The 24,729-nt window shown below is 39.0% G+C and overlaps 2 protein-coding genes across 4 annotated transcripts in view; both read left to right on the top strand.

Annotated features, from left to right (window-relative positions):
- The first annotated feature begins 1,331 nt into the window (after positions 1 to 1,331).
- ttc19 (tetratricopeptide repeat domain 19) lies at positions 1,332 to 12,458 on the top strand. The gene is made up of 10 exons (XM_036597388.1): positions 1,332 to 1,674; positions 3,042 to 3,127; positions 3,421 to 3,531; positions 3,942 to 3,980; positions 5,078 to 5,134; positions 6,113 to 6,174; positions 6,461 to 6,555; positions 8,452 to 8,606; positions 10,491 to 10,653; positions 11,776 to 12,458. Exons 1-10 carry the CDS (start codon positions 1,380 to 1,382, stop codon positions 11,940 to 11,942), a joined length of 1,230 nt encoding a protein of 409 aa, XP_036453281.1. The 5' UTR covers positions 1,332 to 1,379; the 3' UTR covers positions 11,943 to 12,458.
- A 6,040-nt stretch (positions 12,459 to 18,498) lies between these two features.
- Positions 18,499 to 24,729, top strand: part of slc4a2a (solute carrier family 4 member 2a) — a 45,316-nt gene continuing 39,085 nt past the window's right edge. The window contains exon 1 of one of the 3 annotated variants that reach the window (XM_036596411.1): positions 18,499 to 18,558. The gene's annotated coding sequence lies outside the window, so the exon portion shown is untranslated. Of the gene's footprint in view, positions 18,559 to 22,213; positions 22,359 to 23,261; positions 23,685 to 24,729 lie in introns of those variants that run through there. The other 2 variants (XM_036596413.1, XM_036596414.1) reach the window with 2 other exon arrangements.

Here is a 24,729-nt window from a genome sequence, read left to right as displayed (position 1 = left end):
AAAAAATCCATCTTTGTATTCATGAATGTAAAACACTGTAATACCACATAAACTCCTTTTGCATTAAATAAGTAATTCATTTAGAGCCAATAATTTAATTACAAGTAAAATAAGCTTTTGAGATGTGCAGTAATGCTACAGAACTGGAAGGGCTGTCAACTGGATAAAATAGTATCCATTTTGAAGGCTTTTCCTGATGTAGAGGTTCAGGTGTTCGTTTTTTCACCTGAACAGGAGGCCAGATTTGAACAGCAGTCCCTCTACGTGTTTGACCTTCCCTTAAAGGGGAATTCCACCAGTTTAACATAACTAAATATATATAATTAGTCATTCAGAGTGGTTTGATGTGAAATGGTGACGTTTTATTGTAGAGAATCTTTTCAAAACTATGAACCCACACATCTTTTGAGTTTTATATGCAGTGCTGATAATAGTAAAATAGTGGTTAAAATAGTCTGAAAAAAACAGCTTGTCTTTGAGAAATATCTTGCCTTATAGCGCCCTGCGTTTACCTCTCTGGCATGTAGGCATTTAAAAACATATCTTTAAGGCAATGCCCCAGAAACATATTTGTAACCGTTTCGTGTAGTAACTTTCTGTGAGGGAGTTTTTAGAGGCATTATACATCCAGACGCCTGGTTCCTATGACCACCACTGTGAACCACTCTGACTCTGTACGTTTCTCTAGAAGGGAGCATTTCACACCAAACTACTCCGAATAACTTTGTGTACATCTTAACGAGTTAAGTATGAAGAAACACTGAAAAATCGGTGGAATTAGCCTATAATGTTTATTAGTGTTGGTCTTCACTGTAAAGACCGGCCATTTATTCTGTACTGTTTCATTTGCAGCTGATCTTCATCTCCGACACAAGGCTAAACAGCGAACTTTTAAACATAATTCTAAAATATTCTAAATAAAAATACGAACTTGTTGGAGGAAGAAAATTAACTTTCAGTTTATTTACTTAGTAATTTACTTTTTGATTCTTTTAAATGAATGTTTACTGTATTGCTCTACTTCAGGACACGAATGTGCTCCACTCTTGGCGAACCTAATATTGTCAAAATAAAAGTCCCTTGTCAAATTCCATATACTCTCTTTCTGATGCTCAAAACAGAAACAAAATAAAAAAAATAACAGAAATATTACGAAAGACGAGAAAATATAACATTACAAATACACACCGAGCCAAAACCAATCAAACCACAGATTTAAAGGAAATTATACTAATGGGAGATATGACAGCGCATGAAAACTTGAGAATATGGCACTTTGAAAAATAAAGGTCTTTGAACCACTGCGCTTCTATATATAGACGCCACTGCCTTATCACGTGACCACACCGCCTGCATCATTGCATGATCAAAGAGGAAACATGGCGCTCCCCTCCAGCTGTCGTCTGTTTGTGACACAGAGGGTTTGCGTTAAAAAGCTGCTAAGTGAGGGAGCGAGAAGGTTTTCTGTTTCCAGCTGGTCTCCATGCAGAACACACACGTCGCATCGACCGCTGTCTGTCGTTTCGCAGCTGTCGCAGCAGCTGAGTGAGTCTCAGGGACGAAGGTCGTCCAGGTTCTGTGGAAATGCGGGAAATGCGGTGTGCAGGACCGAGCAGAGCCGGACTGGACGCAGCGGCTATCAGCGGCGCGGCGTGGCACTGTGGAGCGCTCTGGGTGAGTGACGTTACAGCTCCACTCTGAATCACAGTGTGAGATTTGGAGAGATGTAGCTGTGAACAGCTGAGCTACTGTCGTACTGATTCACACAACATAAAGGGGTGAGAGCAGTATGGAGCTTTGGACTGTCATGTACAGTTTGATGTACTACAGTATTATAGTTTATCATGTTTATGTGATCTCAAATCTCCAAGGTTTGGAAGGGTGTAAAGATATAGACTGACTGTCAGGAGAACCTGCTGCCCCCTTGCTTTCAGCTGATGGATGGATCAGTCCAGGCGTACCAACTATGGATATTTTAATTTAAACCATTTTAAGGTGTTTTAAAATAATGCTGTTGTTTTTTGTTTGTTTGTTTTTGTTTTTTCTGTTATATTTATTTATTAATTAACTTATTTATTTGCTTGCTTACTTAAAAGTAAGATACAGTGCAAAAAAAGGTCTACCATACATTTATATGCAGAAGTTTAAACACAACTGGGCAAATGACATACTTTGTTGAATAAATAAATGAGTATTAAAGTGTGCTGAAGTGTGTTCTCTGTAGAGGATGTGTAACTTACTTTCACATCAATCAACAAAACCTGTCATTCGACTAGGGCCCAAACTTTTGCGTATGACTGTAGGTTTACACAGGGCATAGAACTGCTGCCACTTTTGACTTGATCATTTGTATTATAAATGATTATTTTTGCGTTTTTGTCAAAATATTACAGCATAACAATGTTATTAATCTATTAGCATGATGTAGCTAATATTCTGTCTGTGCTGTCTTTGTTTTCCTTTGCCTTCCTGAGAGGAAGGAAGGTGGAAAGTGAAGAAATAAGATTAGATGTATTTAGTTCTATATCAAGCTTTGCCATAAGGTGGCAATAACTGCACACCAGATCAGAAAAATGTTGAACATTCCCTTTAAGAAGCTATTCACAATACTACACATGAAGTCACCACAAATGGACAGAATTGAGGCCTCAAGACAGCGGCTACTACTGTTTATAGCTATGTTATGTACTTTTGTCTGTTAGAAACCATATAAACAAGTCTGTTTGAGGGTACGGTGTTATAAATAAAGCATTCAATTTGCACCACGCTAACCTTGTGGCTTTAAGCTTCTATTACACATGAGCCTCATGCAGAATGAAAGAAGCAAACTTTGGATAATAAACTTATCATGGCTGTTTGATTACAGTTGAGATAAGGGGAACACTGTGTAAATTTGCCCAAACCATCACTTTAATTACATCTCTTGTGTACTCATTCATTTCTTTATTTCAACAGTTGCTGACAGTTTATGACTCTACATATTAAAACATATTCCCTGGCTCTGTGAGTATAATGTCAAAATGGATTATGTTTGTCCCCAGCGTTCTCAATATTCGGAAGCACAGATGAGAGAACTGAGGCACAGAAGACTGAGGATGAGATTATTCTTCTCCTAAAAAAAGCAAAGGTAGTTCATGAACGATACAGCAGTTTTATTATTGATCTCATTATATTGATGGATTTACTATTTACATTTTTTAGATCATTTAAAAATTTTATTCAAATAATTTAAATGTACTGTGAGCAGCATTAGTGTCTTTAGTTGCACCTTCTACTTGCAGGGACTTAGTAGTAGGTAGCGATAACATTGTCATCACAACTACTACATGATATTTGAATAATTTGTAGGTTTGTGGTAGACTGTGTATGTGCTAGATCCATACAAGTTATACAGTTTATGTTTATTTCTGTTTTTCACAGTACAGCATGATGCTGGGGGAGTTCGATGCAGCAAACGTGTTTTTACACAAAGCAGTCCGACTCGCCCATCAGAGCCACAACAACGATGCCATCATCTACACATACAGCCTGGTATGAACTTCATATGTCATCCCCATATTGCTATAATAGACATCAACACAGTGTCCACAGTTACATATATATTGCTATAACAGACATTAACGTAGTGTCCATAGTTACATCCCCATTTTTTGTGATTTTTGGTTTTCTGTATTTCTTTTAGTTTTAAATTGTGTGAAAATTTCATGACAATTGGACGAATAGAAATGTTCCATATTCGTATCCAATAAAATCTCTTTACATTAACTTGCATTAAAAGTTAAAAATGTTTTTGCCCTCTGCTGTAAAGCTGTCTTTCTTTGGATCACAATGATATATATTGCTATAATAGAATGTCTGTATGGACATTATGTTCATATAATAAACATCAACATAGTGTCCACAGTTACATACGTATTAATCAGTGTTCTTTTTTCCTACAGATGGCCAACCTGGCCTTTGTTCAAGGCCAGCTGGACAATGTGAGTAAGAATAAGGAAGGGCCTTTTGTCTCCCTTTGTCTGTTCACTGGCTTCAGGGGCTGATTTGAGAGGGATGCCGTCCCCCGGTCCCATTCCATTTGCATTAATGTGATCACTTAAAGAGGAATTCCACCGTATTTCTGTACAATTCAGATGTAAACAGCATTATTCAGAGTGTTTTAGTGTGAAATGCTCCATTCTAGAATTACCAAGTCAGAGTTGTTCACAGTGGTGGTGAAAACTAAACATTGTGACCCCTGGACCCCATCACCACCACTGTAAAGAGTCGGTAAGTTTCTCTAGAAAGGAGCATCAGACCACTTTGAATGACTTTGTGCATTTCAGACTGAATTATGCTTTTTTTTTAAATTCCCCTTTATTGATATTTTCATTCCATCAATATGTGAAATGTACACACTACAGCAGGTATTGATGTCAAACAAATGAGTTATAATCAGGCAGAGCACACACACCTACAGAAGAGGTGCTAATGTATAAGCATGCGCTTTCACTTTTGATTGGTTATGCTGTGGATTGTTTGGTACAGCGTGCACACCCATTTGCAGGGTTGCCAGGTCCACGGGTTTCCTGGCAAACTGAAATCGTTTGAAAATGCAGTCGGGGGAGAACATTATTATGTCCTTTTCTGGTGGGTGGCTTCTAAGCAAACCTTGGTCTGGATTTTTTTCCTGGACCTGGCAACCCTGCCCTCTGTATAGATTGCCAAAAATACGATCTGTGGACTCTCTTTAAAAAGAAAAACAGGTATCAGAACCAGCTTTAACCAGTGAGAGATGTTTGAAGGGAATACAACTGAAAATTGGAGCCTATAATCTTTGGGGATTATTTTAAGATTTAATTGAATTAAAAGTTAAAGTAGTACAAAGAGGTGGCACTTGCTGCTGCATCCCCAGAATGAGAATTGCTAAGTTAACTCTGTGAGCAGCATGTCAGTTTTCTTGAGGAAGGAAGATAGCTATCTGAGGCTGGAACATTTTGTTTGTATCCTCAAACGCATAAAAGACAATTAAAATAAAATTAACCCACCCTTGTTTTTTGTTTGAACCCACTCTTGTTGCCCTTGTTGCCCCCTGCAGGCTGAGAAACTGTTCAAAGCAGCTATGAGCTTCGTGCTCTCTGGGGGAACGCCACAGGTAGGAATATGTTACAAACTACATTATGACATTATGACATAACATTATGACATTATCCTTGTTTCTATGCTCATTGTCCATTTTATCAGCTCCACTTACTATATAGGTGCACTTTGTAGTTCTACAATTACAGACTGTAGTCCATCTGTTTCTCTGCATACTTTGTTAGCCCCCTTTTACCCTGTTCTTCAGTGGTCAGGACCCCCATGGACCCTCACAGAGCACGTACTATTTGGGTGGTGGATCATTCTCAGCACTGCGGTAACACTGATGTGGTGGTGGTGTGTTAGTGTGTGTTGTGCTGGTCTAAGTGGATCAGACACAGCAGTGCTGCTGGAGTTTTTAAACACTGTGTCCACTCTGTTAGACACTCCTACCTTGTCAGTCCACCTTGTAGATGTAAAGTCAGAGACGATAGCTCATCTGCTGCTGCACAGTTTGTGTTGGTCATCCTCTAGTCCTTCATCAATGGTCACAGGACGCTGCCCACAGGATACTGTTGGCTGGATATTTTTGGTTTTTGGTTGGTGACACTGAGGTCCTGACCACTGAAGAACAGGGTAAAAGGGGGCTAACAAAGTTTGCAGAGAAACAGATGGACTACAGGCTGTAATTGTAGAACTACAAAGTGCATCTATATAGTAAGTGGAGCTGATAAAATGGACAATGATCGTAGAAACAAGGAGGTGTACTTAGTGAAGTTGCCGTATAGTGTATATACATCATATATCTACACAATGTATTTTAATGTTTTCCTTCTTTCAATACTAGTTTCTAGTTGAGTGCTCTGTTAATGGAAAGCAGATTGTTGTTTCTCTAATAAAGGTGTGTCAAGCCTACTCCCAACAACGTTTATCAACAGAAACAAGACAATTCATGTTTTGTTTTTTTTTGTTTTTTTGGTTTGTTTTTTAGTTGTTTAAAACAAAACCCTTCATACATTTTTTTTATTCTGTGTATGTGGTTCATCTTCGCCAGGATGACAATGCAGTCATTGAAATGTCCCTGAAGTTGGCCAGCATATATGCAACTCAAAACAAGTAAGTTTTGCCCTTCTCTGTAGAAAGTCAATGTGCAATTCTACAACTACTGTTATCTAATGCAAGTTTGCCATTCATATAATTGAACAAGGATTCTCATACTGATTACTCAGCATTCATCTGTGAATTACGTGAATTGTTGAACTATCCAGCACTGGCGTTTTGAGAACCCAGTTTGGCAGTTTAATTTGAGACAAGAAAATTAGTTTTGGAAACTGGTGTGGGTGCAATAAAGTGGTTTTCCATGGTTTACCTGTCAGCAGCAGCTCTGTGTTGTTTTGTGTAGGAATGAGTTGGCAGAGCATGGCTTCCAGTTCTGCACAGAGTCTCTGGAGGCCAAGATTGAGAAACATAAGGAACTTCCCCCTGACACTGTATCAGGTAACGCAATTCCGCCCCCTGCTTATTTAGAGTTTTAAAAGTTGAGTCACTCTTTTCAGTGATATAAATTCAGTTTTCTTGCAGAAACATGCATGAAGAGATTTCAATATGATGCTAGCACTCCACGACTGTATTGGCTTTGAGAAAGAAATGTTAGATGTATTCAGAATGATGTGTAGATGATTCCATAATAACTAACATAAGAATAAGCTGAAAATGAATATTCAGAATGGATTTCAAATGTTGTGATCAGCTCTTAAGACAGATAACTTTGACAAACTAAATGGATAATTCAGTGTTTCCCCTACAATAATATAGCTTGTGTACATTAGATTACTGGCAGGCTAATGTTTGCTTCCTAACCTTTGGTTTTCATGTATTATTAGCTCAGATTTGCTCAAAGTAATCTACATTCAATTTGTTTTACATATGTTCATATTTAAATATGCATTAAACACATACAGTGCAGATCTGGTCAGTGCGGTTTGTGCAAAAAGAGCACTAGGCTTTAATCACAGAATTTCATTTAAAATGATTTTTATACAAGCTGATATATGAGTTTGGGGTGATTGTCTCTGATTGAAATCTGTGCTGAACTCCTGAAAAGGGAATAATAAAAGACATGAGACTAAAGTGTAATGTGTTACATTTGCCACCTTATCAACCAGTAAAACAAGAACAAAAACGAGAGCTCCACCTGCTGGATGGTTTCAGACATAATTAGTCAACATCCTGTAACCAAAGAATTCATAGAGGAGAATCGCCACTCAGTAATGTCTTCTGAGTTTGTCAAACACTAGAGGGCGCTCTCGAGCAAATCCACAATACATCGTTAAAATAGGGCAGCAGAGCAAAATCATTGTTTGTAAATGCTTAAACATGTTTAAATAGAAGAACAGCATAAAACATTTTAACATCGTTGTTATATTTTTGAGCGCTTTTGAAGTTATTGGAGTTTATAACGGCCCCTCATGAACGTTCATGACGTCAGTGAGCGGGAAAACCCCTTCCCTCAGCCATTGAGCTGATTAGTAGCAGTGACGTAGCGTCCTGCTGCCCCAAACCCGTTTGCTGTAGAAAATGAAAACAAGAAATATACAGGTAAGTTTTCATTCATTTTTAGTGAAATACATCCTTCTGCTTTATAAAATGAAGGATGGTCCAGGAAGGTCCTTTCACCCCTATTCATTGAGGACTTGCTCGAGGGCGCCCTTTGACCCTTTTGTCGTATTTTAGGTTTAAAGGGAGAAAGAGGAAGTGGCCAGACTCACCTTAAACCGCTCTGCTGTAGCATTCTAACAAGGCCTTATAATCAAATGTAGATCCATTGGCCTTTTTATAGACACAAAAGTCCAGACAGTATTTAATGTTGGTACAAAAGGGGAACCTAAAAAACTATTTACTCCTGTATTTATTCCTGTACATTTCTACAAAAACATATGCAAATTATTCCTTGACCCATTATGAACTGTAAAGCCTTTAGTCGTACCTGAACTCTATGTGTATAAATGTGTAGAGAATGTATAATGAAGTTTATCCATATAGTGTATTTTAAAAAATAATAATTCTGGGTGGTTATACAACACCGGACCCCACATGTTTGATTATACCACGGATGACCGACAAATTAAGGGGAAACGCTGTAAACACAGTATAGTCTCATTTAATAATTTTTAAAGAAATCATTTAAGTATTTAAATCTAAACTGTATAAGTTATTATTGGACAATAATAACAAATGATGACTGTGATGAGTGATTCTAAACTTTTGAACGATGGTGTATTTCTGTAGTTAGGTGTTTATACTAGTATACTAGTTTAGTTTATTATGTGCCAAGATTATGTGAAAGATGTGCGGAGGTAGTTCCTCACACAGTTTGCTGTCTGGTCGCAGCAGAAGAGGAACGGAAGGACACTCGGCTGCTGCTGGGACTCAGTCTGGACTCCCGGGCGCGATACCTGGCAGCCACACATCGTCTGTCTGGAGCCTGCAGGGACTACCGCCGCGCTCTGCAGATCTGCCAGGAGGAGCAGGGAGAGAGCCATCCTCAGGTACAGAGCTGCAGGCCTTCGGCCTCTTGCCTTATGCTCAAGTATTCGAGCACCCGCTGTTCAGACATTACTCTTCAGATAATCGTTTCGTTTCATCCCAGGGCGACGGAGAATGGAGACTCACAATTCAATGAAACACCTCTTTTATTCTAATAATAAATTATTCGAATTTGTCCATTTATAAGTATGTAAGTTCTATAATACTGTGCCATTCCAAAACACGAGTACCTGAACGTGAGAGCATTGCCAGAAACGCATCGTTAAGGACGAGAGCGAGAAGGCCAGAGCCAGTTCTTCATCCCGTTATAGTCAAGAGGCTTTTATTGTCATTCCATCCATGTACAAGTACACAGTGGAGTGAAATTCCGTTCCTCCAGGAACACGGTGCAACATGGAACAAAATAGACAGCACAAAGTGCAGACCTAAGTGTGCAAACAAAAAAATAATAAAAAAAACTTAAAAAGAAGCAAAAACATGACTGCAAAACGCCAGAGGGCGTCAGCGAACGAATGAATTGGGGTGAAAGGAGCTAAAATAATTTCGAACCACTTGTCCAGGAGCTTCTTTTAAGTTTAGAAAATAAAAGGATGTATTTCACTAAAAAAGGAATGAAAACCTACCTGTGTGTTTCCTTCTACAGCAACTGCGTTTTGGGCAGTAGGACGATAGCGTCACTGCTACTGATAAGCTCACTGCTGATTGGGTGGTACTACAGCTACTGAGTGCTGATTGGTTGGTATTTCTGTTACTGAGTGCTGATTGGTTAGCGTGCTGACTAGCTCATTGGCTGAATGAAGTGATTCGCGCTCACTGACGTCATGAACGTACAAGGCGCCATTATATTCTCATATAAATGGAGTTCAAAAGTGCTTAAAATGTAACAGCAGTGTTATTATTTTTCTGCTGTTCTATGTTCAGGAGATGGATGCGTTTTTCTATATAAATAGTGTTTACAAACTATGATTTTGCTCTAGTGCTTTGTATTAACCCATTCTTTTTGGACTCGCTGGTGAGCGCCTTCTACCGTTTGACAAACCAGTAAGAACCAGTAAGACACAAGAGATTTATTTATATATTTACTCATATATATTCTTTTTTTATTTTTTAGATTGACTTTTTATAAACATGTATAACATAGGGAGGAAAAAAGGGTTGGGGGGCACAGAGTATTTTCGTTTAAAACAATTTGACAGTTAGGTAGTAAAAAAAAGAAAAAAAAAACACAAAGAGTAATGCTTAATTGATATCCAGACCCACATGTTGTGCTCCTGTGTCCAGATAAGACAAATATTTTCTCCATTCTAGAGTGAAACAAATTTTTCTGAACCCTGAACGATAGACTTTCCAATGCAGCCAAGCTGCCCATCTCTGCATACCAGTAAGATGCAGATGGTGCTGAAGAGGCCCTCCACTCTCTAACAATCAATTTACGTCCAGTCAGCCTCGGGCTCCAAATCCGACAAAGCAGAGGGCTCCCCCAAGATGCACAATGTGTTTGCCCAAAATTTCCTCAATATAGTATTGGATGTCAGAGCAGAAACCTGTATATTAGGGCATTCCTACATCATGTGCATCAATGTGCCTGGCTCGGCTTCACAGCACCAACAAGTAGGCTGATTCCATATAGTCTAGATGGAGTCCAATATGCTCTGTTTATGATTTTAAACTGAATGAGTCATGTCTTCGGCCCTTTGGACATTTTCTTTGGGAGCTCTGTTTGAGTACTGATGCAGATTTATTGCTAACTAGGCTGACTATTCTAGCTAATGTGTAATGACAAATATGAACTGTATAGCTCTCAACTATCAATTATGTGGCCTGTTTTGCCATAATGGAGCTGCCAATAACTGTCTTCTGATGAAACGTGCATGTTTGTATTCCAGACGCTGGTCCTGATGAGTGATTTGGCCACAGTGTTGGATCTTCAGGGGAAGCATGATGAGGCATTGGCTCAGGTGAAGAAGGCTGTGGAACTGGGCCAGGCAGCAGGACACCCTGACCAGCACGTACTGCTGGGGAACATGGCAGGCATTCTAATGCACAAAGGTAACAGTCCATGTCTTTTCTTTTAATAAAAAGTTTTTGATAACAAATTTGTTAATTAGGGATTGCCTGACAATTAATTTTTTTACTCAACTAGTCATTCTAAAAAGTAGTTGATTTATCATCTTTTACCACAACAACAATGTTCTGGGCCTCAATTAAAAGTACACTTTATATCCAAAAGTTTGTTTAATTGAAATTAAGGATATTAGTAGGAAGTTTGTCCCATCTTTGCTGCAATAACAGCCTCTACTCTTCTGGGAAGTCTTTAGATGTGGAACATTGCTGTGAGGACCTAATTTTATTCAGCCACTAGAGCATTAGTGAGATCATGTACTGATGTTGGATGATTAGTTCTGGATCACAAACACCACTCCAGCTCATCCCAGAGGTACTGGATGGAGCTTGATCACTCCAAATAATGCAGTTCCACTGCTCCACAGTCCAATGCTCAGGGGTTTTATAACCCTCTGATGCTTGGCATTGGTCATGGTGATCTTAGACTTGTGTGGCTTCTCCAGAATGTCCCTTTCTATTGCTAAAGTTTTTCTATGAAGACTATGCAAGATGTGTGCGCAACTGAACACATGTATCAGTAATGTGTGCAGCTTAAAGTAGCTGTGTTCATTATTAGGAGAGGTGTCTGGACAGGTGTGTCAGACATATAGCATATTTCTTTATATTTCCAGGAAAACAAAGTATGCATGGATTCATATTTAGCAGAACTTCTTTCTGTATGCTGACTACTGGCTCTAACGCCGCTTTTTTAATTACTAAAATTAGGGAAGGATGGATCTTTACTGGTTTGATTCATATTTAAAATCATGGTGTTTCCTTTTGAGAATTGATCCTTGCATAAAGGAGACTACGAACTGTTATAACTAGCAATTTTAATGTATTTGTACTTAATGCTGAAGGACTGTAGCAAATAAATGTGTAGAAAGGCACAGGTTATAGCATTTTTACACAACTGAATCTCTTTGCAATTCTGATGAATAGTTATGTTTGCCACTATATTTTACAAAGAAAAAGATTTCTGCTGTAGCGATAGGTCTAGATTACATTGTGTTTATAACAGATAAACCTTAATATGCCTTTAATAGAGATATTGTGTCCTGTGGTCAGGTGAGTTTGAAGAGTCCATTAAGCTGTATGAAGAGGCTCTGACACTGGCGCGGGCGGCCGGTGATATGGAGGCAGTGGAGCAGCTCGAGGAGGGGCTGAAGGAGCTGAACGCGAGGAAAGAGGAACAGAACAGGAGCACTACAGATGATCCACCGGCTGAGGAGTGACCCACACTGGAAAATAAACACTGGAAACACACAATGTAAAGCTTTCCAATTAACTCTGTCCAACTTCTCCTTAGAGGAAATATATGACTGCGCACATGATCCTTGATCATCTTCTGGTTGCCATGGCTGTTGCCGTAGTTGGCCATAATCTGCACTGCCATTTTTGTCCTGTGGGACTTTTAAGCACATCCAACACACTGCGCTGGATTTTCCATTGGAGACTCGTTAGTAATGTTAAGACTGATTTTGTGGTGTTAATTTTAAAACCGGAATGTCTAAGAGTTCTCGCAAACGGCTCTCCTGGAAAATCCTATTCAGGAAGGACAGTCAGAGGTGACGGGAAGTGCTAATGGAGATTTTCCAGTGTGATCTGCTTGTCGTGTCTGGATGTTTCCAGAGGGAAAAACATACAAGAAACAGGACTTGCGTGACTCTTGTCATTCATCATCACTCCTCTCTTGGTTTTCCCCTGTGTTTGATGTGATGAGTGATGTGATAAACCTGCACAAACCCAAATTTGTGTGCTGTGTTATTTTAAACATCCATATTTCGGATTCTGCATGTTTTAAGTGTGGAATAAAAGGTTCTCTTTTGCCAACTTTTTACAAAACATGAAAATGGCCTGCAGAGGTCACTGCTTGGTGCTTTGTTTTTGAAACATAAGATTTCTCCCAAGTTGTGCTGTTTGACCTCCTTTGGGATGAACTGCAAACATTAACACAGAGCATGTTTACTTGAGCATGAGAAAGATTTAAAAAATGCAGAACTGCAGCTTGTAAAAAAACAAGGTGGATAGAGTGGCATAAAACCAGTTGTTACCTTGGTGAAATCATGAATTACACAGAAGTAACTTGGGTGCCAAAAACAAACATGAGCAGAAAAGTATCAGGTCTCTCTAGAGGAACTGCAGTTGAACTTTACTCCAGAGAACCCAGTTCCATTGCTCCACAGCCTATTGCTGGGGGCTTTATAGCCCTCAAGCTGACTTTTGACATTGATTATGGTGATCGTAGGCTCATGTGTGGCTTCTCTAGAGTATCCCATTCTGTTGGCAGTGCCTTTCTATGAAGATTATACAAGCTGTGTGTGCTCAATTGAACATGAGCAATTAATACAGTAGCCAACATCTTAAAGTAACTAATTAGAAGGGCTATCCCGATATGGTTGAACATATAGTGTATTTCCAAGCAAACAGGGTATGTTTGGATTCATATTTAGCAGAAAAAAAGCTCTCTGCATGCTGACTATTACTTCTGAAACCACCAATTTTTATTTACTAAAATAGGGGGAAGGAGTTCAAGGCAACACATTTGGCCTCTCTGGGTGGGTATAGTGGCCCTGCCTTTCCCCCACCCAACACTCAGCGCAATGCGAACCAGCACAGGTGTCTGTTAGCTAACATAGCAGAACTGGCAGTTAACGTTCTAGTGGAAGCGTGTTAAGCTGTCCAATGTTGCATAAGCAGCAGTTTGACAAGATGTGGCTGGCTTCAGAGGACTTGGAGGAAACACATGCTAGCATTCACTCTCCTAGCACTGGTAGTATCTCGTGACTGGGAGAGACCTATCTAGTGGGTGGAATTGGACAAAACTAAATTGGGGAGAAAATTGGGAAAAATGGCAAGAAAAATAGGGGAAAGATGGTTCTATTTTCTTTAGAACTTCTGTGGAACCTCTTAGAACATCCGGCATCTATCAGCATAGGAACTGAACTTTGTTAAGCGCTATTTTTTGTGGGATCTTTTTGGCCTAAAATTGAAGAGATAAAATGAAAAATGTAACCATCCCTATATCTATTGTTAACATGCCTACTTGGTTCTTAAAGCGGTGCCGCAGTAGTTTGTAAAGTGTAGTTTGGAAGCTAAGTGTGAATGCCTAAAATGTAACTCCAGTACAAATTAGATTCCTTTCCACATAAATATACACCCAACGTACTCAGAAAATGATAAATGCAACACAATTCATTTAAATACATGCAACCAAGTCAACAAGCTTTTACTCCCCTTTAGTAATAAAGTTGAGTTGTCAGCACATATTTGCCCATTGTAGTGACCAGCTTACCTTCACGTGTTTTTGGAGACAAGATGGTGCTTACACACATCCATTTATTATTATTGCAAGTTGGTGAAAATGTGAAGGTGCTTTAATATCTCACTAACCAGCTCTTATGATCAGATATGTGTCTTAAGAACACATAACCAAGAGACTGGAGAAGTTCTGTAATCACTTTTCTCAATAATTGTTCTGGATCTTTTTGCATTTGCAAAACTATCAATTACGCATTTGAGTTAAACATCACTGGGGTCACATTAAACGTTAGCTTAGTTCTCTGTCAGCACCATTTGAAGATGAACTCATGACTGGCTTTGACTGACTTGCTGTGTCATCACATTCTTTCCATACAAGAAGATTTGGAATCTAATAGCATGTGTTAACTAAATTAATGCTTTGAGGTGAACTAGAGGGTCTTCGAGGTTCTGGATTGCTGTAAAAGCATATTTATGCATTTACTTCAGCAACACACTTAATCTAAGACATCTTAAAAGAGTAGTTCAACAAAGAAGGAAAAGTAAAGTTTTGACTTTATCCCAAATGTATTTAATCAGCCAAGATGTGTTTGGTATCTGAAGTTTGCTTTCTTTGTTTTGTAGTTAACAAAATCCAATTAGCATCAGAAAATAAAGTTACATGCAAAGGTTAAAACACATCTGGTCAAATGACATGTCTTGTTGATTTTCTAACTGAGAGTTTACACATTCTCTACAGTAAACAAACTTAAATATGGAATTTTTATCAAGTTCTATTTATTTGCTGATTTTAACATTTTGGAAAAAAGATAAATATATAAAATATAAAATGTGGCATTTTTTTTTAACACAGGCCATGTTATGTGTTTTTTTGTTTGTTTTTTTTTCAAATATGTTAAATTCAGTGTGTTCTCTGTAAAGGATGGGTGACTTATTTTCACTTAGAAAATTAGAAAAATGTAATTTGACCAGGGGTGTCCAAACGTTTGCATACGACTGTATGTAGTATGTGCCTGCATTTAAAAAATGAAAGAAAGTGAAAGTTTTTGGCTTCTCCTGTAAAGTTTTTGGAGATACAAGGTTTTGTTCCAACAGCAACAATAAGCAAATTTATTTGAGATCACTCAGCGTGATTCAGATGTGCAGTTTTCAGAACGCTGATTGGTAGAGCAAAAGTTTCTAGAATTTCTTAGCCTCAGAGCCTCCAGTGTAAAACTAAAGAAGTAAACTTGAGACAACAAACATGTCTTGCCTGATTGACGAGAACATTGTGTAAATTTCATTTTGTGGTTGACAGTATTTTAAAAAATGGTGCTAAAGTGAAAGTGGCCTGTAAAGCTGTTCTTGCTGGTTCTCTTGGCAGATCTTCGCAGGTAGACTCTGCATGTTTGCATGATGGTCATCTCCTCCACACTCCATACCAGCGCAGGAGAGCTGGAGCACAGAGACGTTGCACAATATCAGAGATCATGCCAGTTAATTCTGCATTGATGCAGGCACTTTATCCTTTCTTATTCCCCAGAGAGATTTGCAGGGATGCGGAGTTAGTCTCTAAACGCAGACTGAGAGACTCTGAGCCAGTGTCTATGAGATCCTTAATCACTGGTAGAGCGTTAGACATCTGCAGCAAGGGTTTCCCATCACCTACATTACCAAGCTGGGACATAACAAGACCACACTGAGAGCGCTAAATACCCAAAACAGTCTCACAGCTCACCTTTCTCGGCGTTATCATTCATTTCTTCTGCAGTACAGTGATCATGGGCTTAAATGTAAAATCCACATTTTGTCCGCTTCAATGACACATTCTGAGTTTCTTACTTGAGTTCTCTGTAGGTGAATCGGTTTATGTTGGGTTGAGCCCGCTTTAACACCAAAATAGCTTCGATCAGGCCTGTTACTTCTCGGAGTGGTCAATTTTAGCTGAGCATAATTGCTAGCTAAACTGCTCTGCGGAAGAAGCAAATGAAGATTTATGAGACCTTTTGCATCTTGCCAAGACTTTGTTAATTTTCTCCTACAGTGTGGTTTCTTGGCCTGCGATACGCTCACGCTCTCTCTCTAGGAGTGCACCCCAAGAAGTCCCACTTGTGTAAGACGCTCCTCTTCTCACTGTAGGGTTGCCAGCTCCTCGAGGTTTTTTCATGAGTTGGGGTGGTCTTTACTGCAACCATGTACATAGCTATTAAACTGGCACTTTTCCTCAAATATCTCTTTCTAGGGGGCTCTTTGCTCTTCCATCACAGTCTCCTTTGCAGCTCAGCAAGTTAGCAAGCTAGTTTAGCAGATGTGAATGGCAGTGGTGGCACAAGCAATAGGCTATGACATGGGATTTTCTTGGTTATTTTTCTGCTTACAGCAGTAACCTTGTCAGCAGTGACCTTGTCATCAGACCCAATGACAAATAAGACTATTCAAAATGATAACTTAAAATAACCGTATTAAAAAGTGACCTTGGAATGGCACCACGAAGCAGTAGCCTGCCCACTCCTTTTTAAAAGCATGTCTAAATAAAAGCCCTTTGTTGCTGGTTGTGCTGTGTGACATTTGAGGAAATCAGAGTTTACAGACAAACATATTTTTAAGAGTTGAATAATTTTAAAGCTTCCCTACTTTGCGATGTTATGATTTTAAAGGATTTCAAACACAAAATCAGGAAACTATTTTAATTAGAAATTTGCGTAACCAAAATTACAATTTGAATAGTTTCCTTAGTCTGTATATATTGTTGGACAGTCACACCACCTGACTTTGAAAGGCATAAATGCCTGAAGTATTTTCTTTTGATGCACTGAGACACATTTACATGAAGATATTGTACAATAATGTGATATATATAATGGATGTTATATTGTCATTGACCCTAATATATTTTATTCTCATTCCCATCAAGTTCACTAAAAGAACTGAACTTTTATCATTTCAAGAGTCTGAAGGCGAATCCTTCAGAGTAGGCAACCCTGGCACTGAGCTCACTGCAAACGCTCTGCAAGGCATTAATCTCTTACGAGAACACCAGGATTGCTGGTTGTACCTCGTGTGACCTTAGTTTAATTTTCAACGTGTAACAGGAGGGGGAGGTGAGGTAATGGTGGAGTTTGCCCCCTGACTTCTTGGGAAATTTTGCTCATCTTTTGGTTTGAGAAAACTTTTTCAGGGAATCCTGAGAACCCACCAGAGGCCACTTCTGATAAACAAGCCGATGAAAGTGTTAACACCCTTAGTTCAAGCAATCCAACTAGAACAAACTATTATGTGCTGCACTTGTTGTAAGTATGTTGTGTGTGTGTGTGTGTGTGTGTGTGTGTGTGTGTGCGTGTGTGTGTGTGTGTGTGCGTGTGTGTGTGTGCGGTTGTAATATGATGATTTTATCATTCTTGTGATAAATCATGTTACAGTATACATTTTGGAGCATATTATGGATATCATCTTAGAGAACAATGACTATATGTTTCATTACAAAGTGAACTTTATAAAGCCTGTTTAATTAGATTCAGTGCAGCACAGTTTGTAAAACATTGAATAAGAATCATTGCAGTTGTAGATTTATTATTATTATTATTACACTACATTATTTGGTGCTACAGGTTCCATTTGGTCTGTTCAAACTTATTAAATCTTAGAAAAGCTAAATATCATGATGCATATTGCGTATCATGAAATTATCTTGAAGTATCACAATACAGCATTTTTTACTGTGTCTTTAAAAATCTCCAAAGCCAGCTCAAACAACACAGGAGAATCATAACCTATCACATTCATTGTTCCAGCTCACCTTGATTTGAGTGTATCAAGAAAACACAAGGTTTTTACGTCCTGTCTTTTCCCATGCACTGATCACTGCATACTAGCATTGGCCCCTAAATTCACTTAAGCCGTGCAGACAAACTTTTAAGACCGGAGGGCTTTCCATTTATTGAATTTCTGCACCAGGGAAAAGATACCAATTGTACGTGTGTGCCCTCGGCCCAGGGACCCTGCTGGGGTTGGCCCCCCTCTTTGGCCTACAGTACCTGTAGCCCCTTGGGTTTGGTCACACTGGGCTGTTACTGGGGTTACATCTCTTTGTTTCTTTGTGTTTGTGATCTAATATGAAGAAGGTAAAACCAAACCTGATCTCCTGAAAGCCGAGCTGAAGTCATGAGATTTTCCCCTGAAAGCTCGGATGAATTCCAGATGTTGAAAGATTTGTCCGTGGCATCTGTTTTAACTGTAACTGTACGCTCCGTCCACACACGCACACCGTGCACACATATTTCCTAACCTTGCCTCCCCAACATGGGTTAAGCATTAATGTGCTCATGTAAATCATGCTATAAATTAAAAGTGAACAACCTTGTTGTCCATCACAAGTGAGTGGCAGCAGTAGCAGCACGCTGTTAGGAGGCTGTTCTTTATTTCTTTTGGTTTAGAAAATGAATGGATGAAAATGGACTCAATTTGGATTTGAATTTAGGAATTGGGCAAAGTTTTCCTTTTCATACACCTGGATTTCTGAACTTTCACTGTGGGATTCTTTAATACTGGGAATACTTATTACTGTTTTCAACGTCTGTCCTGTTATCAAGGAAACCGTCTCAGGATTTTCAGGTACAACTCTACAGCATTTTTAGCACTTCAGCTCTTTACGTAAGCTGATACGACAATGCGGTTTGAAACAGTCTCATAAAAAACACGCTGAAATCCAAAGAATGCACCCATTTTCGTATTGCAGTTTGTGTGTAACTGCCTTTGTTTGAAGGTCTACAACTGATAAACAAAACATTCTTCTTGAAAAGCACGTTCAGCCTCGTATTTTGAAAAGAGATGTGAAGTAACACCACCGACACCTTCACTGAGTCAACGATTCAGGTGTTCTATTCAAATGGAAATTATACAAATGTAGAAATAATGATATCAGAAGAGCCTTGAAATAGTTCTGTTGCTGCTTCAAGAGACTTGCTGCTTTTATAAAACAGTAAACAAATAAAACATGCAAACAAATGCTCAATGAATAATTGAATATTAATAAGATTTGCAAACAATAATTCCTCTGCCAAGCAACATAGTTCGTAAACAGAATGGCAAGTAACATCCAATGAACAGCACAATGGCTTTTCATAAATTGGTCCATTAATACACAATTCAGTTGATATATGCGGTCATTCAAGTCAGAGACCTTCATTTATTTCACTCACAGTCAAAGTGGCCATTAAGTTTCAGTTATATATTAACATATATTTCACAGAATTTAACTAAATATTTTTTTTACAGTATTTAGTATGTCCATTCCTTGACTTAATTAGAGCTTCTTCTAGGAGTCTTGCTTTCAGTTTTTCGGAGAAATCTGCAGGGATATTTTTCCACACCTCCAAAGTCCAGTCTTATAAGTTGGTTGCATTTTCTGCTTCTCACAATTCAAGTAATGCCAAACACATTCAGCAATGTTGATTCCTGGACTGCGGTGGCCAGTCTATTGTTCTGAGAACACCACCAGCTTTAATTTGCAAATTTCCTTCATTTTTGTCTATTTCCATTTCTCAGTAACAGCTGCTTTGACAGCTACACATCCTTTCACACTCGTGTTGTCTTCTCTCAGTGGAAGGAGAGACAGAAACACTCGTGAATTTTTTCAGCTCTGAAGCAAGAGGGGAGCTTGTAGCCTTTGTTTGTCTGATGGTGACAGTTTTGGTGGTCTACCAAGTCTCACATGGTGGTTAGGAGTTACATGTTACCATGTTTTAATCATTTTTGAACTCCAGTTTTGGAAAAGCCTCTTTATTCACTTATGTTCATTTGACTTGCCCCTTCTTATATCTAATCTCCTCAGAAACATCTCCTGAACTATGAAATGCATGTACAGTATGGCTGTTTTGACTGGAGATTAAATAAATTAAAGTTTTGCACAGTACTGTATATCCAAGAGGTAAACTCTCAAAGTGCTTGAACAAATCCCCAAAGTTCACCCAACTGCAGTTTCAAAGTAGGGCTACTGAGAGCTGTATTAAGTCAAGAGAACTTAATATTGAAATTAATATTGAAAACACAGGGGGTCGTGTGAAGTAGTGAGTTGCTTTGCCTTTTAAAGCTGAAACAACTAACCGCATTTGTTCTGTGCTTATATAAGTAATTCCACATATAATTAAACGCATGGATGAAAATGCTTAGTGCTTAGTGCGTAAATGCTCATGTCTCTTAAATTGCAGACACATCACTATAAAAGCAAAGCTTTTCTGCTTTCTGAATCTCTACAAATGTTAATCAGATTAACTTCTCTCACATGCAGTGTTGTTTTTTCCCACCCTACAGTATAATCGCTGCCCTGTTTACTGCAACACAGCCACCTTTCACTCAACATGCTCTTCCACTATGCGACAATTACCTCTAATTATTATCAACACTGTTTGATGACAATAGAAGACGCTAGTGTTCCCATAGTTCATCTGTTTGTAGCCACTTCTTTCTCTTTCTTAGTGTAGGTAAGGGCTGGTTTGACGTTCATGGGAAAGAAAGGCATAATTACACACTAATTTCACATTATCTTCAGAGGACTATAAAGAGTATCAACTGAAGTCCTGTACTCTTGTCACGCAGAACAGTTAAGCTCAGTCCCATTTCTCCTGTATATTGTTTTTGGTCAACTGATGCAAACTTGTTACAGTAGCACTTTTAGCAGTTATCAGATTGTTAGTGCACTGTACTGCAGGATTCAGTAATATCTTATTACTGAAGCTAATTCCACCCAGTTTGTCCATGGCCCATGTCTATAAATAATCTGAAAGTTGAAGCGCTGATCTAAGATCAGGTGTCCTAATGCGCACGTTGATATGTCATGATATGCTGAGTTGCCCTTACTGACCTTAAAGCAGCACTCATCCTCCGAGATGCTCGATGAACATGCCCCCCCATTCATTGCATAACTGGGACTTGTTACCTAGATCTTTTTTTAAGCCACATCATAAATTAAATCTCTTAGGCCTCTAAAAAATCTCCAGGTTGCTTGCTTAATTTCTATGAGGATGCAAACCGCCATCACAACTGATCAATTTAACTCGATTATGATTTGAAAAATATAAACATTTACATTCTCAATGATTCACTGGCAATTTGCATGATGATATTACAAATTTTAAATTCTCCTACTGGACTTAAAGTAAGAAACAGAACCATTGTTTAAAAGGGGTTTTGAGATAAGATTTTGGCCTAAAATGTATTTTTTTTTATTTATTCATGTTGGAGCAGTCACGAGACACATGTAGGTTCACTGATGGTTTTGAATAGTAAAAAAATGGCATTTAAAAATCTGCATTATAAGCAATGATTCTATCACCTCCACTGTAAAAAAAAATCCATTTGTAAATTTCTCTATAATGGACCATTTCACCTTAAAATGCTCTGAAATTTCATTTAAATCTCAGCAAATACATTATTCTGAACAATTGGTGGAATTCACCAACAAATTCATTTCTATTGTTGGGCCTTTTAAAAAAAACTCTGCATACTTGAAAAAGATTACTGAATCACTAGCATAATTCACAGTGACAGTCCTAATGTGGATTGGGAGAAAGAGATAAAAGATTTCCTATTTCTGGTCACTTCAGAGCCTGCTCAGCACTCATCTATAGGACAAACACAGACCTCGATATAGCAGGAGAATGCTTCACATCATAGAGATGCATCAAAGCGTAACACGAGGACCACAATCGCAGGAAAAGGCCTGGGGTTAAAATAACGTAAGGGTTATGCTACATAAGCAGGACATCGACTTCTCCAACATTAGTCTGCAGATTTTTGCTGCTCTTTTTTGCTGTTCTGCTGGCAGTGATTTACTGTAAGGATCAACAAGGACAAAAACAGACACAGCTTTACAAGGACATCATGTGACACACACACAAGGTATTATTTGAAACGTACAGGCAAAACAGTCAGAAAACAAAATGTCTTTGGGAAAAAAAAGTCACCACCACGCACAACATGTATACACACGGACACAATGGAGTGTGAAATTGGGGGCTAATCTGTGTGCTGTACGTCTGGAATGTGACTATGTTGTTGTTGCCACTCTCTCGGCCACTCTCCTTATTCCCTGGGGATTTAAAGGCTGACCAATTAACACACGAACATGCACACACATTAGGCCATCCGTCTCCTTATAAAGTGTGCCCTGTTCAAGAACTCACTAGCTTTTCTGGGGGAGCTCTTGGGAGAGCTAGTTTATGACAGTGACCCTTAACTGTCTGACCTTTGCATGCTTCTCTCAGAGGAAAAGGCCTCTTTTTTGGTTACCTTAAGTGTGCTTTCTCCAGAAGCTTGACTTTACACCATCAAGTGTACCATTTTCCATCCGGACGTGACAGCCCATTCCCTTGTTCATTTAAAGCACAGGATACACCTGGGATGACCAAAGGAAGGTAAGTTTGTGTGAGCCAGGCACATAGGGCCTTTATACTTAAAGGGGGAACTTTTGAGTTGTTTGATGTGAATTGGAGCATTGAAAAGAAACTAACTGACTCAGATTTCTCTACAAGGGTGGCGGAAGGAATCAGAGATCACAATGTGTACAACAGAAATTTATTTACTATCCAAAATGACCAGTGTACCTACATGTGTCTTCTGAGCTTTTACACCTAATGTTGATAATGGTAAATAGTGGTATATCGAGAAAAACAAATGTTAAGTAGTATTTTGCCCTACAACTCCTTGCATGTACTTACCTGCTATAAATGGATGCTTAAAAACCTCAGCTCAGAACTATTGCAAAACTATGTCTCAGGTATTGGGCAGTATTTCCATAATGATTTAATGTAATAACTTTATGTGATGTATCTTTTAGAGGCATTATATGCTTTGGACGTCTGGTTCCTATCACCACAGCTGTGAACAAGTCTGACTCCACATTTCTCAAGAATGGAGCGGTTCACAGCAAACTTTCTACACATTTTGAAAAAGAGGTGAAATTACCCTTTGAGTCAACGAAATGTGACCATTTTTAATCCACCCCACCCTAATTACACATTGTGTTGAAACAGTTGTCACTTTATCCTGTCTTTGGGCAAATTTAGGCCAGGCTTGCATCTGTGGATGTTTATCTTCCCTCAGCCACGCTGAGCCACAGACTTAGCTTGAGTTCTGACTAGCAGGCTAGCTAACTAAAGAAAAAAAAAACTAACTTTTATTCTTTCTTTATTTAACTTAAATTCTCTTCATTTCTGAATGTAATTTTTATTTGGTTTTGTCTCTAGTATCTCTTGCCTGTGTAAGTCAGTCTGTATGGTCGACAGATTCCTTCAGTTAACGTTAGCTCACGCTTTCCTCCACAGCCAGTTCAGCTCCAGAGGGGAAAACCGGCGGTATAGGTTCGTTTCATGACGCCTGGTGGGAGATTTGGAAGATTTGTGAGGATTTTGGGTTGGTAAATCATCTTTAAGATGAGACACATGGCGAATCCAGATCGGTAACCTCACATGAATTGAACAAAGCGAAAAACAGTCCACGTGTTTGGTTCCCCAGAGCTGCAGATTTATTCCCCCTCCAGTAAACCGAGACAGGCGACGGTTTAAGCCCGACCTCCATTGGCCACGTTTACTTTTTCTCCTCTTGTTGGTTTTTAGAGATGGGCGAACGCTTTCACAGAGCTCCCGAGTGTGCAGGCAAACCGGACGGCAGGGCTGGTCATAACTAAAAAAAAAAACACAAGGGTGCTGCTGTGTTTGTGCCAGACAGCTGCTTTATGGTCGGTATGTGTGGGTTGGTCTATTTTTTGCTTCGTCCTTCTTCTGCGACCAGCATTGTTTCTTTAACCTTGCGTTCGAGGGTGGCTGTGTGTACATGTGCGCTGCCCTTATAGCTAAATTAACCTACTCTAACTCTCATCTCTGTAGGTGTGATGCGTAGTGATGAAGAGTGTGGCTGCTGGGTTTATCCTAGTTGATTGTGTTTACCACTGAGACCACTGAATTAGTACAGATTGTTCAGTGTAGGCTACAGCAGTGCACTGAGAAGAAGAAGAAAAAACAGTACATGTTCCATTTCCCTCCAAAAAAATTCCTCTGGGCCGGAGGAAGTTTGTCATTAGCTCGCCTGAATCATATGTGAGACACGAATAGAGGACTGTGCAGGATTTATTTCCAGATTGAGGATTGGATGTCAGCCTGAGCTCCAAGTCTGCAAATATGAAGGACATTTACCATCAGAAGAGCTGAGATGATGGTCTGTCATTAAGCTAGAGTTTCAAAGGTTGAGAGGCTAAAATAGAAGTGTGACTGGTGAAGGAGTAATTAGTAGAAGTCTTTTACGAAAGCTGTAAAATAATGGTGGAAAACTCCAAACTACACAGCGCCCTATACACTTAAAAAAGATGGTTCTATAGTAAAGAGAATGGTTCTATTTAGAGTTCTTTATAGAATCATCTCATACTTAAATGGTTCTTTGCATGGTGAAATAGTTCTGATTAATGGAGGATGTGTTGTGTGGTTCTATATAGAATGCTTTTCTAAAAAAAGGGTCTGATAATCTGAAGATCCATTTCACCATGCAAGGAACCATTTAAGCATTAAATGGCCCTGTAGTTACTATTCCAGTCTCATGTGAATGGCCAGTAGTGAGCTGGTGGTGCCCAAATAGCACAAAATGGTGAGTAGTTAAAGGGGAACTCCAGCAGTATTTCAGAATTTCTGTATAATTAAATCATTAAGATGTAAACGAAGCCATTCACAGTAGTTTGATGTGAAATCTGATGTTCTAGAGAAATTTACTAATTCACACTTGTTCACAACAGTGCCT

The sequence above is a fragment of the Colossoma macropomum genome, unplaced genomic scaffold, assembly GCF_904425465.1.
Source record: "Colossoma macropomum unplaced genomic scaffold, Colossoma_macropomum, whole genome shotgun sequence".
Taxonomy (NCBI): domain Eukaryota; kingdom Metazoa; phylum Chordata; class Actinopteri; order Characiformes; family Serrasalmidae; genus Colossoma; species Colossoma macropomum.
This window is presented reverse-complemented; position numbering and strand designations above follow the sequence as displayed.

Excerpts from the sequence above, each read along its gene's own strand:
- ttc19 (XM_036597388.1), top strand. The coding sequence starts at position 1,380 with ATGGCGCTCCCCTCCAGCTGTCGTCTGTTTGTGACACAGAGGGTTTGC. Across the intron at positions 1,675-3,041 it reads GGCACTGTGGAGCGCTCTGG|CGTTCTCAATATTCGGAAGC; the intron begins GTGAGTGACGTT and ends GTTTGTCCCCAG. Across the intron at positions 8,607-10,490 it reads AGGGAGAGAGCCATCCTCAG|ACGCTGGTCCTGATGAGTGA; the intron begins GTACAGAGCTGC and ends TTTGTATTCCAG.